This window comes from Neoarius graeffei, chromosome 1 (assembly GCF_027579695.1).
Source record: "Neoarius graeffei isolate fNeoGra1 chromosome 1, fNeoGra1.pri, whole genome shotgun sequence".
Taxonomy (NCBI): Eukaryota; Metazoa; Chordata; class Actinopteri; order Siluriformes; family Ariidae; genus Neoarius; species Neoarius graeffei.
Genome location: NC_083569.1, coordinates 9,134,407 through 9,150,161, shown reverse-complemented (window position 1 = coordinate 9,150,161; position 15,755 = coordinate 9,134,407). Strand labels below are relative to the sequence as shown.

Genomic DNA, 15,755 nt, shown 5'->3' with positions numbered 1-15,755 from the left:
GTGGACAGATACTCCCATCTCCGCTGTGGATCTTTGCAGCTCCTTCAGTGTTATCTTTGGTGTCTTTTTTGCATCTCTGATTAATGCCCTCCTTGCCCGGTCTGTGAGTTTTGGTGGGTGGCCTTCTCTTGTCAGGTTTGTAGTGGTGCCATATTCTTTCCATTTTGCTATAATGGTGCTCCCTGGGATATTCAAAGTTTGGGATATTTTTTATAACCCAACCCTGATCTATACTTCTCCACAACTTTGTCTCTGACATGTTTGGAGTGCTCCTTGGTTTTCATGTTGTTTGCTTAGTCATGTTGCAGAGTCAGGGTCTTTCCAGAACAGGTTGATTTATAAGACATCATGTGACAGATCGTGTGACACCTTGATTGCACACAGGTGGATCTTAATCAACTAATTTTGTGACTTATGAAGTGAATTGGTTGGACCAGCTCTTATTTAGGGGTTTCATACAAAAGTTTCATTCAAACTTTTTGCCATCATGGGAAACGCCATATGTAACGCCAACCCAACACTTCTCATCACCCTGAAAACATCATTCCTAGAGTGAAGCATGATGGTGGCAGCATCATGCTGTGGGGATGTTTTTCATCTGCAAGGACAGGATTGCAGGAAAGGACAATTCTGGAGGAAAACCTGTTTGAGTCGGCCGGAGGTTTGAGACTGGGATGAAGGTTCACATTCCAACATGACAATGACCCTAAACATACTGCTAAATCTACACTGGAGTGGTTTAAAGGGAAACATTTCAATGTCTTGGAATGGCCTAGTCAACGCCCAGATTTCAATCCAATTGAGAATGTGTGGCATAACTTGAAGATTGCTGTACACCAACGCAACCCATCTAACTTGAAGGAGTTGGAGCAGTTTTGCCTTGAAGAATGGGCAAAAATCCCAGTGGCTAAATGTGCTAAGCTAATAGAGACATACCCCAAGAGACTTGCAGCTGTAATTGCAGCAAAAGATGGCTCTCCAAAGTAGTGACTTCGGGGTGTGAATACCTATGCACACTCCAGATTTCTGTTTTTTAATCTTAATTATTGTTTGTGTCACAGTAAAACAACAATTTGCACCTTTAAAGTGGTAGGCATGTTGTGTAAATCAAATGGTGCTAACCTCACAAAAATCCATTTAAATTCTAGCTTGTAATGCAACAAAACAGGACAAATGCAAAGGGGGATGAATACTTTTGCAAGACACTGTAAATATACAATTTGCTTGTATTTGTAAGGAATAAAACATTTCGGGGCATGCTTTTACTGTACAGGAAAATAATCGATGTATTACCACAGCATCAATGTATTATACCACAGCAGTTTGCTAACACTAACATATGATGTATTGAACTTTTTATTTGTTTATAGCTACATTTAATGCCTGGGAAACAAGCTATTTTCTGATATCACTTATAGCAGCTATAAACAAAAAAAGGTTGTCATGTTATTAATACACCACAAGCACAAAGTCCTCAGCTTTACCGCTGACAATCACATATAGCTCTGACACTGGAGACTCCTTCCAAAAGAGTTAAATAAACCTCTCACAGAAAAATATGTAATATCAACCATGACTCACATTCTTCTCAATGTATTAGCGCACTTATGACTTGTTGGGAGTTTTTTTATTATTATTATTATTATTATTATTATTATTATTATTATTACTACAACATAAAATTTGCACCCATTTATTTTTAAGACACATCTGTTGCAGTACAAATACAGATATTTACATAGAGTCGCACAGAAAAGACAGCCCTTTCCTCCGTGCTTCTTTTTTACAACCCCGATTCCAAAAAAGTTGGGACAAAGTACAAATTGTAAATAAAAATGGAATGCAATAATTTACAAATCTCAAAAACTGATATTGTATTCACAATAGAACATAGACAACATATCAAATGTCGAAAGTGAGACATTTTGAAATTTCATGCCAAATATTGGCTCATTTGAAATTTCATGACAGCAACATATCTCAAAAAAGTTGGGACAGGGGCAATAAGAGGCTGGAAAAGTTAAAGGTACAAAAAAGGAACAGCTGGAGGACCAAATTGCAACTCATTAGGTCAATTGGCAATAGGTCATTAACATGATTGGGTATAAAAAGAGCATCTTGGAGTGGCAGCGGCTCTCAGAAGTAAAGATGGGAAGAGGATCACCAATCCCCCTAATTCTGCGCCAACAAATAGTGGAGCAATATCAGAAAGGAGTTCGACACTGTAAAATTGCAAAGAGTTTGAACATATCATCATCTACAGTGCATAATATCATCAAAAGATTCAGAGAATCTGGAAGAATCTCTGTGGGTAAGGGTCAAGGCCGGAAAACCATACTGGGTGCCCGTGATCTTCGGGCCCTTAGACGGCACTGCATCACATACAGGCATGCTTCTGTATTGGAAATCACAAAATGGGCTCAGGAATATTTCCAGAGAACATTATCTGTGAACACAATTCACCGTGCCATCCGCCGTTGCCAGCTAAAACTCTATAGTTCAAAGAAGAAGCCGTATCTAAACATGATCCAGAAGCGCGGACATCTTCTCTGGGCCAAGGCTCATTTAAAATGGACCGTGGCAAAGTGGAAAACTGTTCTGTGGTCAGACGAATCAAAATTTGAAGTTCTTTATGGAAATCAGGGACGGCGTGTCATTCGGACTAAAGAGGAGAAGGACGACCTAAGTTGTTATCAGCGCTCAGTTCAGAAGCCTGCATCTCTGATGGTATGGGGTTGCATTAGTGCGTGTGGCATGGGCAGCTTACACATCTGGAAAGACACCATCAATGCTGAAAGGTATATCCAGGTTCTAGAGCAACATATGCTCCCATCCAGACGACATCTCTTTCAGGGAAGACCTTGTATTTTCCAACATGACAATGCCAACCCACATACTGCATCAATTACAGCAACATGGCCGCGTAGAAGAAGGGTCCAGGTACTGAACTGGCCAGCCTGCAGTCTAGATCTTTCACCCATAGAAAACATTTGGCGCATCATAAAACGGAAGATACGACAAAAAAGACCTAAGACAGTTGAGCAACTAGAATCCTACATTAGACAAGAATGGGTTAACATTCCTATCCCTAAACTTGAGCAACTTGTCTCCTCAGTCCCCAGATGTTTACAGACTGTTGTAAAGAGAAAAGGGGATGTCTCACAGTGGGAAACATGGCCTTGTCCCAACTTTTTTGAGATGTGTTGTTGTCATGAAATTTAAAATCACCTAATTTTCTCTTTAAATGATACATTTTCTCAGTTTAAACATTTGATATGTCATCTATGTTCTATTCTGAATAAAATATGGAATTTTGAAACTTCCACATCATTGCATTCCGTTTTTATTTACAATTTGTACTTTGTCCCAACTTTTTTGGAATCGGGGTTGTAATCTCTAATCACAGACTGGATTTCGATGATGGAGATGGTGCATGGTGCCCGGAGGCAAACGGTCCCCGGAGGCAAATGGAGTTCCTGCAGATTGACCTTCGCATTCTGCACTTCGTCACCCTGGTGGGCACGCAGGGGCGCCACGCGGATGGTGCAGGCAACGAGTTTGCTCAGCGCTACAGGATTAAATACAGCCGTGACGGCTCCCGCTGGGTCTCCTGGCGCGACCGTAAGGGCAGTCAGGTAAGCTGATGGCACATTTCTTTTCAGATGAAGGTATGAAATCCAGACTTAACTCACTGAGCCAGGCCTCCTGATGGCAGGTGCATTAATGGAAGTGTTAATGTGACGTGGAGGTTAATATTCTTTCTGCTAGTTAAGATAAATATACACTACCGTTCAAAAGTTTGGGGTCACTTTGAAATGTCCTTATTTTTGAAAGAAAAGCACTGTTCTTTTCAATGAAGATCACTTTAAACTAATCAGAAATCCACTCTATACATTGCTAATGTGGTAAATGACTATTCTAGCTGCAAATGTCTGGTTTTTGGTGCAATATCTCCATAGGTGTATAGAGGCCCATTTCCAGCAACTATCACTCCAGTGTTCTAATGGTACAATGTGTTTGCTCATTGCCTCAGAAGGCTAATGGATGATTAGAAAACCCTTGTACAATCATGTTAGCACAGCTGAAAACAGTTTAGCTCTTTAGAGAAGCTATAAAACTGACCTTCCTTTGAGCAGATTGAGTTTCTGGAGCATCACATTTGTGGGGTCGATTAAATGCTCAAAATGGCCAGAAAAATGTCTTGATTATATTTTCTATTCATTTTACAACTTATGGTGGTAAATAAAAGTGTGACTTTTCATGGAAAACACAAAATTGTCTGGGTGACCCCAAACTTTTGAACGGAAGTGTAACTTAATGATGGTTTTGAGTTTTGGTGTGACACAATTAAACCTTCACTTTGACTAGCTTGTTGTTGTTTTGGTATGGTTACCACCATTTCACTTCTTTCTTTTCAGATCATCGAAGGCAACAAGAACGCCTATGACATAGTCCTGAAGGACCTGGAGCCTCCGATCATCGCCCGCTTTGTGCGATTCATGCCCATCACCGATCCCACCGCATCTGTGTGTATGAGGGTGGAGCTGTATGGATGCGAATGGCTAGGTCAGATTTTACTGTAACGTCCAGTGCCACTTGTGTTCCTGAAGGAAACGTCCACCCTGAAACATTTTAAATAGTTGAAGGTTTGGTATCTGAGACAGACTGGACTGACTAAACTAATAAAGCTCTGCTGCATCACTCTCATTAGGTAGAGATGAAGCAAGATAGACCAAATAGACAGACAGAGAACTGGTCAAATAGACTTTTGAAGTTTAACTGGAAGGTTAACAATTCAATGCAGAATTTCATTCCAAAATAAAGACACCATTGACATTTTCATGATCATAATTAAGATTAATATTTTTTTCATTTGCGTTTATTTCAAGGTACTGACTGCATAGTCATCTGACATTTTCACCTGTTTTATTGTGCATGGCATTTTCCTATGTCTCACAAGAACAATATCATGCCGACGACATCTGATCATTTTGATGTCCTGAGGGTCACTTTTCTCTGTTTTGGGACCGTTTTCCTCCCTCTTGAGGTAAACGGTACGGCCCTACGGAAACAGGAAACAGCTGAACGTGAGGAGCTTTAACTAATTAGCATAACTTTGGAACTGCGTCACACCAAGATGCGTAGAAAACATCGTGACTCTGCATCGACCTCGGAGAGTTTTGAGTTGCAGATTTGTAATTAGTGGTTGACATTCATGAATAGATCCATGAAACAAAAGATGAACATATCTTTATATAACTCCATACTCACTACCATGGAGGCAAGCCCATGTATTCTAAAGCTAAGATAGCTAAGTGCTAGCTAGAATGATTTTGTTATCGGTCCAGAAAAATGACATCATCTAACCTTGCTCTATCTTGCAGTTACACTCACTAGGCAGGCTTTTCTTTTCTTTTCTTTTCTTTTTCGCTGGCTTTTCACTGGCGGGAGATCCGAGTCTGCCATGTTTGCCCGTGCTGACTTGTTTTGGATAAAAGTAGGTCAAACACGTCCCATGGTGGTCACGTGATATTGTTGTTCACATATTTCGGCAATCTCTGGAATCATAAAATGCGGGACACTTTTTATCTTGGCAAAACATTCACACAGTGTATGCAACAACGAAACATCTGGAAACTCGAAGAGCAATTGAAATAGAACATTTTATCCAGCATTCAACTTTGCAGTCAGCACCTTTAAATTCTTGTTAATGGTGTTGTTTCAACACAGTTTGGAAGATTTGATCGCAAAGTTGGTCTAACATTTCTGATAACGTTATCTGCAGTTAATTAGATTGTTTGTTTGTTTGTTTGTTTGTTTGTTTTATTTTTTTCCACTGGAGTGATTGCTAATGTGGCTGAAAGTAGCCGCAACAACTCTGGTGCTTGTTTCCATTTGTAGAAGAAGAAACATGCTAAATTAGTAAATAAACCTTTATTTAAATTTTAAACTAAAGAAATTAATTCACATGATTCCAAAGTCAAGATGATGGCAATATACACTGTTAGAAACCCCATGGGCAGATCCAATATACAGTACAGTGTCTTGCAAAAGTATTCATCCCCCTTGGTGTTTGTTCTGTTTGTCACATTACAAGCTGGAATTTAAATAGATTTTGGGGGGTTAGCACCATTTGATTTACACAACATGCCTACAACTTTAAAGGTGAAAATTAATCTCCTCTCATCTCATGATCTCTAGCCGCTTTATCCTTCTACAGGGTCGCAGGCAAGCTGGAGCCTATCCCAGCTGACTACGGGTGAAAGGCGGGGTACACCCTGGACAAGTCGCCAGGTCATCACAGGGCTGACACATAGACACAGACAACCATTCACACTCACATTCACACCTACGGTCAATTTAGAGTCACCAGTTAACCTAACCTGCATGTCTTTGGACTGTGGGGGAAACTGGAGCACCCGGAGGAAACCCACGCGGACACGGGGAGAACATGCAAACTCCGCACAGAAAGGCCCTCGCCGGCCACGGGGCTCGAACCCGGACCTTCTTGCTGTGAGGCGACAGCGCTAACCACTACCCCACCGTGCCGCCCCAAGGTGAAAATTGTTTTTGTATTATGACAGAAACGATAATTAAGATGGAAAAACTGAAATCTGGAGTGTGCATAGGTATTCACCCCCAAAGTCAATACTTTGTAGAGCCACCTTTTGCTGCAATTACAGCTGCAAGTCTCTTGGGGTATGTCTCTATTATCTTGGCACATCTAGTCACTGGGATTTTTGCCCATTCCTCAAGACAAAACTGCTCCAACTCCTTCAAGTTACATGGATTGCGTTAGTGGACAGCAATCTTCAAGTTATGCCACAGATTCTCAATTGGATTGTGGGCTGGGCTTTGATTAGGCCATTCCAAGACATTGAATTGTTTCCCTTTAAATCACTCCAGTGTAGCTTTAGCAGTATGTTTAGGGTCATTGTCCTGCTGGAATGTGAACCTTCGTCCCAGTCTCAAACCTCTGGCTGACTCAAACAGGTTTTCCTTCAGAATTGCCCTGTATTTAGTGCCATCCATCTTTCCTTCAATCCTGACCAGCTTTCCTGTCCCTGCAGATGAAAAACATCCCCACAGCATGATGCTGCCACCACCATGCTTCACTGTAGGAATAGTGTTCTCAGGGTGTTGGGTTTGCGCCACACATGGCATTTCCCATGATGGCCAAAAAGATCAATTTTAGTCTCATTTGACCAGAGAATTTTCTTCCATGTGTTTGGGGAGTCTGCCACATGCTGTTGGGCAAACTCCAAATGTGTTTTCTTATTTTTTTTTCTTTCACTCTTCCAAAGTCACTCTTCCATAAAGCCCCCACTCTGTGGCGTGTACGGCTTAAAGTGGTCCTATGGACAGATGCTCCCATCTCCGCTGTGGATCTTTGCAGTTCCTTCAGTGTTATCTTTGTTGCATCTCTGAAGAATGCCCTCTATGCCTTGTCTGTGAGTTTTGGTGGGCGGCCTTCTCTTGTCAGGTTTGTAGTGGTGCCACGTTCTTTCCATTTTGCTATAATGGATTTAATGGGATATTTTTTTATAACCCAACCCTGATCTATACTTCTCCACAACTTAGTCTCTGACCTGTTTGGAGGCTCCTTGGTTTTCATGTTGCTTGCTTAGTCGTGTTGCAGAGTCAGGGTCCTTCCAGAACAGGTTGATTTATACAGACATCATGTGACAGATCATGTGACACTTTGATTGCACACAGGTGGATCTTAATCAACTAGTTATGTGACTTATGAAGTGAATTGTTTGACCAGCTCTTATTTAGGGGTTTCATATGAAAAGGGGGTGAATACCTATGCACACTCCAGATTTCTGTTTTTTCATCTTAATTATTGTTTGTGTCACAATAAAACAACAATGTGCACCTTTAAAGTGGTAGGCATGTTGTGTAAATCAGGTGATGCTAACCCTCCAAAAGTCCATTTTAATTCCAGCTTGCAATGTGACAAAACAGGACAAACACCAGGGGGGATGAATACGTTTTCAAGACACTGTATGATGATTTCTTGATTCGAAATGATGTTAAGTGGCTTAATTTACATACCAGTCAGGTTAGATTTGTAGTTTTGACTGAATGAGTACATTTGAATTCAGTTAAAAGGACACTATCACATGCCAGACTAAATTTCCTTTCTTTTTTTTTCTTCAGATGGCCTGGTGTCCTACAGCAGCCCTTCTGGAGAGGAGATGACCTTTGGTGGACAGCAAGTCTACCTTAATGATAGTGTGTATGATGGAGCAATGGGTTACAGGTAATAATCCGGAGACACATTTGTCCTTTATCTTTCTGTCCAAATCAACGGTTTTATATTTTTACTATATGTTGAACAATACTACAAATTTATTTCTTCCAACATCTGCTTGGTTCTATTTCGTAGCATGACAGAGGGTCTCGGGCAGTTGACCGATGGAAGTTGGGGACTGGACGACTTCACTCAAAGCCATGTTTATGGTGTTTGGCCCGGATATGACTATGTGGGCTGGAGCAATGCTAGCTTTTCCAGTGGCTCTGTGGAAATGACGTTTGAGTTTGACCGCATCCGAAACTTTACATCAATGAAGGTTAGTGTAGATATCTCTCTCCCAGATCCTATATGTTTTAATCCAAAAACTTATTTGTATTCTCCAATTGCATTTCCAAATTCCAACATCAGTTAAGGTCTGAAATTATTTGTCACTTATGGGATGTTCAAATTCAAAAATCCACATCAGTATAGCGTTATTCCTCAGTTTCCGGATATCTTATTCCAAATACGCAAATCAATAAAAGTTTGGAAATTGTATGCCAAAAAAATGTACACCATTAAACAACCAATCTTTTTACAACCCTGATTCCAAAAAAGTTGGGACAAAGTACAAATTGTAAATAAAAACGGAATGCAGTAATTTACAAATCTCAAAAACTGATATTGTATTCACAATAGAACATAGACAACATGTCAAATGTCGAAAGTGAGACATTTTGAAATTTCATGCCAAATATTGGCTCATTTGAAATTTCATGACAGCAACACATCTCAAAAAAGTTGGGACAGGGGCAATAAGAGGCTGGAAAAGTTAAAGGTACAAAAAAGGAACAGCTGGAGGACCAAATTGCAACTCATTAGGTCAATTGGCAATAGGTCATTAACATGACTGGGTATAAAAAGAGCATCCTGGAGTGGCAGCGGCTCTCAGAAGTAAAGATGGGAAGAGGATCACCAATCCCCCTAATTCTGCGCCAACAAATAGTGGAGCAATATCAGAAAGGAGTTCAAGAGTGTAAAATTGCAAAGAGTTTGAACATATCATCATCTACAGTCCACAATATCATCAAAAGATTCAGAGAATCTGGAAGAATCTCTGTGCGTAAGGGTCAAGGCCGGAAAACCATACTGGGTGCCCGTGATCTTCGGGCCCTTAGACGGCACTGCATCACATACAGGCATGCTTCTGTATTGGAAATCACAAAATGGGCTCAGGAATATTTCCAGAGAACATTATCTGTGAACACAATTCACCGTGCCATCCACCGTTGCCAGCTAAAACTCTATAGTTCAAAGAAGAAGCCGTATCTAAACATGATCCAGAAGCGCAGATGTCTTCTCTGGGCCAAGGCTCATTTAAAATGGACTGTGGCAAAGTGGAAAACTGTTCTGTGGTCAGACGAATCAAAATTTGAAGTTCTTTATGGAAATCAGGGACGCCGTGTCATTCAGACTAAAGAGGAGAAGGACGACCCAAGTTGTTATCAGCGCTCAGTTCAGAAGCCTGCATCTCTGATGGTATGGGGTTGCATTACTGCATGTGGCATGGGCAGCTTACACATCTGGAAAGACACCATCAATGCTGAAAGGTATATCCAGGTTCTAGAGCAACATATGCTCCCATCCAGACGATGTCTCTTTCAGGGAAGACCTTGCATTTTCCAACATGACAATGCCAAACCACATACTGCATCAATTACAGCATCATGGCTGCGTAGAAGAAGGGTCCGGGTACTGAACTGGCCAGCCTGCAGTCCACATCTTTCACCCATAGAAAACATTTGGCGCATAATAAAACGGAAGATATGACAAAAAAGACCTAAGACAGTTGAGCAACTAGAATCCTACATTAGACAAGAATGGGTTAACATTCCTATCCCTAAACTTGAGCAACTTGTCTCCTCAGTCCCCAGACGTTTACAGACTGTTGTAAAGAGAAAAGGGGATGTCTCACAGTGGGAAACATGGCCTTGTCCCAACTTTTTTGAGATGTGTTGTTGTCATAAAATTTAAAATCACCTAATTTTTCTCTTTAAATGATACATTTTCTCAGTTTAAACATTTGATATGTCATCTATGTTCTATTCTGAATAAAATATGGAATTTTGAAACTTCCACATCATTGCATTCCGTTTTTATTTATAATTTGTACTTTGTCCCAACTTTTTTGGAATCGGGGTTGTATTTAACTTGTTTTGATATCTGAAAAGTAATCCGTTTGCTTTTGTACCAATCATCCTTGCTCATCCTCTCAGGTTCACTGTAACAACATGTACACATCGGGGGTGAGAATATTCCAGAAAGTCGTCTGTTACTTCCACTCAGAGTCGGACTGGGAAGCCAGGCCTGTTTCGTTCAAGCCCAAAGTGGACAGTACAAGTCCCAGTGCTCGATTTGTCACGGTGGCTCTGGGGAATCGCATGGCCAATGCCATTAGGTGTCAATTTGCCTTTGGTGACACTTGGATGATGTTCAGTGAGATTGCTTTCCAGTCAGGTAACACATGAACATCGACACTTATTCTTATTTTACTTTGTAACATATTCACAAATCAGAATGTCATCCTGTTCAAATGGATGCAAAAAAAAATGCAATATACTGCTCATGCTAACAAAGAATAAGAATCCGGTAAATTCTCTGAGAGCTTAAAGACCTTCACTTTTCCCAAATCCAGATACAGCAGTGTATAATACCTCTCATGTTCCGACAAAACGTGGCCATCCTACAAGCACGCAGCCAGGTAATGGATTTAGCTTTGGCATTTAGCTTTCTTTCAACATTAACAGGATTGTTTGGTGGAGAATCATATTGCCACGTATTTTGACACAAAAATAGAAATCAAAAACAAATTAACCTTAGACAGTCAACCAAGAAATGTTTCTTTGGTTTCCTTTACTGTTCATCAACTAGTCTGAAGTAACTAACAAGGAATTAAAGCTTAAAGGAGATACGCAGAGCCTTTATTTTTAAATACGTTTCTGAGTGGATAGTATCTCCATCCTTGTCTCTTGTATGTTGCATGAATGGGAATTAAAAATATATATATTTTTGAGAGTTAAAATCGACCGCAAAGTTGGCATTCGAGCTGCCCCGCTCAGCCAGCCAGCCCTGAATGCGTGACGTCACTGCGGTAACCGGTTTTAAAGCCAAGGCCTTTGACAGCTATAGACCAAAGTCATATAAATAAAAATTTATGGTGAAAGTAAGAAATAGCGTTACTGACTTGCTCAACTAAGACTGATTTGACTTCATTGATTGTGGGTTGACTCTCATTAAAACAGGATGGGTGTTATAACTTATGCAACATACATGTACATAATCTTGTACTGGTAACTTAAACACACAATACAAGTTACATGTATTGATCTAAATGCAGGTAAACAACGCGTTTTTGTTGTTTTGTACCCAAATGAGAGTCAGAGCTTACCCGTCTGTGTTCTCGCTTCTTGAAGGCCGATTGTTTTTGAAACAATCTGACTTTCAGTTGTTCGTTCAGTTCTCCGTTCATTCACTTCTTCCATGTAAGGGCGAGATGGCAGCAATATCTCATCTCATCTCATAATCTCTAGCCGCTTTATCCTTCTACAGGGTCGCAGGCAAGCTGGAGCCTATCCCAGCTGACTATGGGCGAAAGGCGGGGTACACCCTGGACAAGTCGCCAGGTCATCACAGGGCTGACACATAGACACAGACAACCATTCACACTCACATTCACACCTATGGTCAATTTAGAGTCACCAGTTAACCTAACCTGCATGTCTTTGGACTGTGGGGGAAACCGGAGCACCCGGAGGAAACCCACGCGGACACGGGGAGAACATGCAAACTCCGCACAGAAAGGCCCTCGCTGGCCCCAGGGCTCGAACCCAGGACCTTCTTGCTGTGAGGCGACAGCGCTAACCACTACACCACCATGCCGCCCTGGCAGCAATATCCAGTTTAGAAATCAGACAGCTGGTCCACTCATTCACTTTTCTTCCTACTGTGTAGTCCGCCATTACTGCTGGGCTCAGGCAATTACTAAAACCCGGGACAGAACAGGATGTCACCGGTTTTAGCAACAACTGCGGGGAGGTCACTGCCCGAGTGATATGTCCCATCCTCGTTCCGTCCTGGGTTTTAGCAACAACCCTCGGCTCACTCCGGGAGGACTGGTGCAACTGAACTTACTTTCCTTTTAAATAAATAAATACTTTCCTTTTCATGTAGTTTTCTTTTCCTTTAATTGTTGGTACTGCACCCTCTTTCAATACGGGCTTATAGCCAACGCTCCTCAACAGATCAGAGGTTTTGTACAAGTCCTCAGTAAAATGTGCAGAGCAGAGGACAGACCACTTCATAAGCGTCCAATGTGCCCGTGAACTTCTCGCAAAACGCCTCCAAATCTTTGCAGTTTGAACATTCTTGGACCATGAATGCAACGTAAATCCACCTTCTGTCATGTTGCTGTACCCTCCAGCAACACATCTACGTGGCATGGCGATAAATTAGCTCAAAATGGAGGATCGGAGTTGCAGTCAGCTCTGTGTTTTAGTATAGCGGAAATGGCGATGAGACCGATAGACTTCCTGCTGTGACGTCATGGACGTCAAGGTCATTCACTCAGACCGCTACCTATATGAATCACTTTAATCGTAAAAATTACTATATTAGATTTATTGTTAATGCTTAAAACTATTCCTGTGCCATTCTTGAGGTCTCAAGGCATTTATAAACGAAAGTGAGGCCATGGCTCTGCGTATGTGCTTTAACTGATAGGCCTTATGAACTACAAACTGAAACATTATTTGCTTAAATAATACTAAGTAAAGACAAAACACATGGTCTCAAAAGTCATTCACTGTATAGACACACGGCAACAGAAAATGTAAACCAAACTTTTTTGCAAGTGTGCGAAGAAATGATACACAAAACCAGGACTAAAACAAACCCCACATCTTTTCTCTGAAGTCTATTTAACGTCACATAACATTTGCTAGCTAGAGTTAGCATATTAAGGATGGTGAATGCTTTACGAGATAAAAAGTTAAAGGCCCTCCCATGCCAGAACCTAGTCTTTCCAGGCAGTCTCCTATCCTAGTACTAACCAGGCCCTTTAGGCGCAGTGGGTGGCACCGATCTCTGTTTCTATAGCCCTTGGCCTTTCGCCTATAGATGACTTGCAACCAAAATGTGCTACGTCATGAGTGTCCACCATGACGGTGGATAGACAAAGCAACTAGAATGGCAGCCACTGAAAGCGTGTCTGTAAACAATGCTGTATTTTCTCAGTATTAACGTGATTTGAACGGCCGAGCGAAGATTCAATCTCATCTCATCTCATTATCTCTAGCCGCTTTATCCTGTTCTACAGGGTCGCAGGCAAGCTGGAGCCTATCCCAGCTGACTACGGGCGAAAGGCGGGGTACACCCTGGACAAGTCGCCAGGTCATCACAGGGCTGACACATAGACACAGACAACCATTCACACTCGCATTCACACCTACGGTCAATTTAGAGTCACCAGTTAACCTAACCTGCATGTCTTTGGACTGTGGGGGAAACCGGAGCACCCAGAGGAAACCCACGCGGACACGGGGAGAACATGCAAACTCTGCACAGAAAGGCCCTCGCCGGCCACGGGGCTCGAACCTGGACCTTCTTGCTGTGAGGCGACAGCACTAACCACTACACCACTGTGCCGCCCCCGAAGATTCAATACAAAGAGAAAATAGATATGTGTGGTTTTGACCCATATTATTTTAAAAAGTCAGACTTTTCTGAAGATTCAAGACGTTTCTACCGACCATCGAATACACAGATATCACATTCTATCTGGTTTGGCTGCCGAAGAATCAAGTCTGACCTTGGACGAAATATAGCCCATTTCCTGATTGGGTGCCCAGTCTGGATTGTTTCTATCATATAATTTTGCTGGCGCTCCTAGAAGCAAAATGGTAATACATGTGTTAAAATTATAACAATGACCGAGTGAACCACGACAAGAGAACACTCATTTTATCGCAAAATTCTAGCAAGACGAAATAAAATTTTTCCATGATATTATTACGAGAGCTTTTGAATCTCACCTGAGATAAAATGATTACCGCAAACACGAGCTGTTTTGGTTTTAGCCTCTGTTAGATCAGCCCTGCCAATGTTGCTTAGCCATGCTTGTCTCCTCTCCATACTAAGCCTCAGAGTTTCCTCGCCCTCTTTCCGAATCACGGACGGAATTCTAAAAAATCGGAACGTGCCACGGTCACGAGTACTGTTGTGACCACAACCACGTACAGCACAAAGATATGGCAGAGCTAAAAGAACACTTAAAGCAGTGGAAAAACAAAGAGAGTTGCGCACGCATGACTACGTTTTGTATGAAATGTCTCTTGACCCCACATTTGTATATCCACCAACATGGCCGACATCCGAGTTTCTATTTTGCTTTGACATCACTTGAAAGTCAAGGATTACATAGCTAGGGTTACAGTGGGGGGATGGTCCTCTGGTAACTGCAAAAGTTTGACTCCCTACTTGCATCTTTGCCAGACGGCACAATTTTTGGCCTTTGGTATGACCTGACTGTGAGTAGAACTTGTGATCTCCCAGTCAAGAGGCAGACATGCTAGCTCCGGTTCACTAGATAAAGCCACCTCATAACTTGTGCTAATACTGCCTTGTCATGAACAAATAAAATATAAGATTTCAATGAGAAGTCTGGGGAATGAGAATAATGTTTACGGCATTTTGGCAGATGCCCTTACCCAGAGCAACTTACATTTACGTATACAACTGAGCAATTGAAGATTAAAGGCCTGGCTCAAGGGCCCAACAGTAGCAGCATGGCAGCGCTGGGATTTGAACTCAAAATCTTCTGATCAGAAGTCCAACATCTCAACCACTGAGCTAGCACTAGAATAAGGTTGTGAACAGTTGTTGGAAGTGCAGCATGAACACCTTGCAAAAGCAATCTTGGTCCAGTTTGAGTATGAAGGACAACCGAGTGGGTAAGGGTCAGAAAATTACAACTACGTAGCATTAGAGAACAGTGACTGCTAGCATTTAGTTAGCACTATTCTTAGCTGTTATGGATCTAGGTGTGTTTTCAATACTTATATCCTTATTTAATAATTATTATTTACTTACTATTTACACTAGGACTCGATCCCACGCATAAGATTGATGACAGCAACACGCGCATCCTCATAGGCTGCTTGGTGGCCATCATCGTCATCCTGCTGGCCATCATCATCATTATCCTGTGGAGACAGGTTTGGCAGAAGATGCTCGAAAAAGTGAGTCATTCTTGTCATTATCTTCAGTGTATCATTTAAATTTCAAATGTGTCAGATCACAGAATCCAGGGACACATGTCTGCCCGGGGGCATTTTGAGTTATTGACAGATTCAGAAAGTACAGTTTCTAAGCTTTCCAACGATGCCTTCCATGTGGAGATCTGACAATATTTGAAGAATGTGTGGCCTTTTGAAAGTGCATACTTCTTAAAACAGAAAAG

At 41.6% G+C, this 15,755-nt stretch overlaps 1 protein-coding gene across 1 annotated transcript in view; it reads left to right on the top strand.

Moving 5' to 3' along the window:
• Window positions 1–15,755, top strand: part of ddr2b (discoidin domain receptor tyrosine kinase 2b) — a 37,043-nt gene that overhangs the window by 6,325 nt on the left and 14,963 nt on the right. The window contains exons 3-9 of the mRNA XM_060921559.1: window positions 3,407–3,635; window positions 4,419–4,566; window positions 8,164–8,266; window positions 8,393–8,576; window positions 10,516–10,756; window positions 10,935–11,000; window positions 15,398–15,534. Coding sequence (XP_060777542.1) covers window positions 3,407–3,635; window positions 4,419–4,566; window positions 8,164–8,266; window positions 8,393–8,576; window positions 10,516–10,756; window positions 10,935–11,000; window positions 15,398–15,534 — 1,108 coding nt within the window. The remainder of the gene's footprint in view (window positions 1–3,406; window positions 3,636–4,418; window positions 4,567–8,163; window positions 8,267–8,392; window positions 8,577–10,515; window positions 10,757–10,934; window positions 11,001–15,397; window positions 15,535–15,755) is intronic.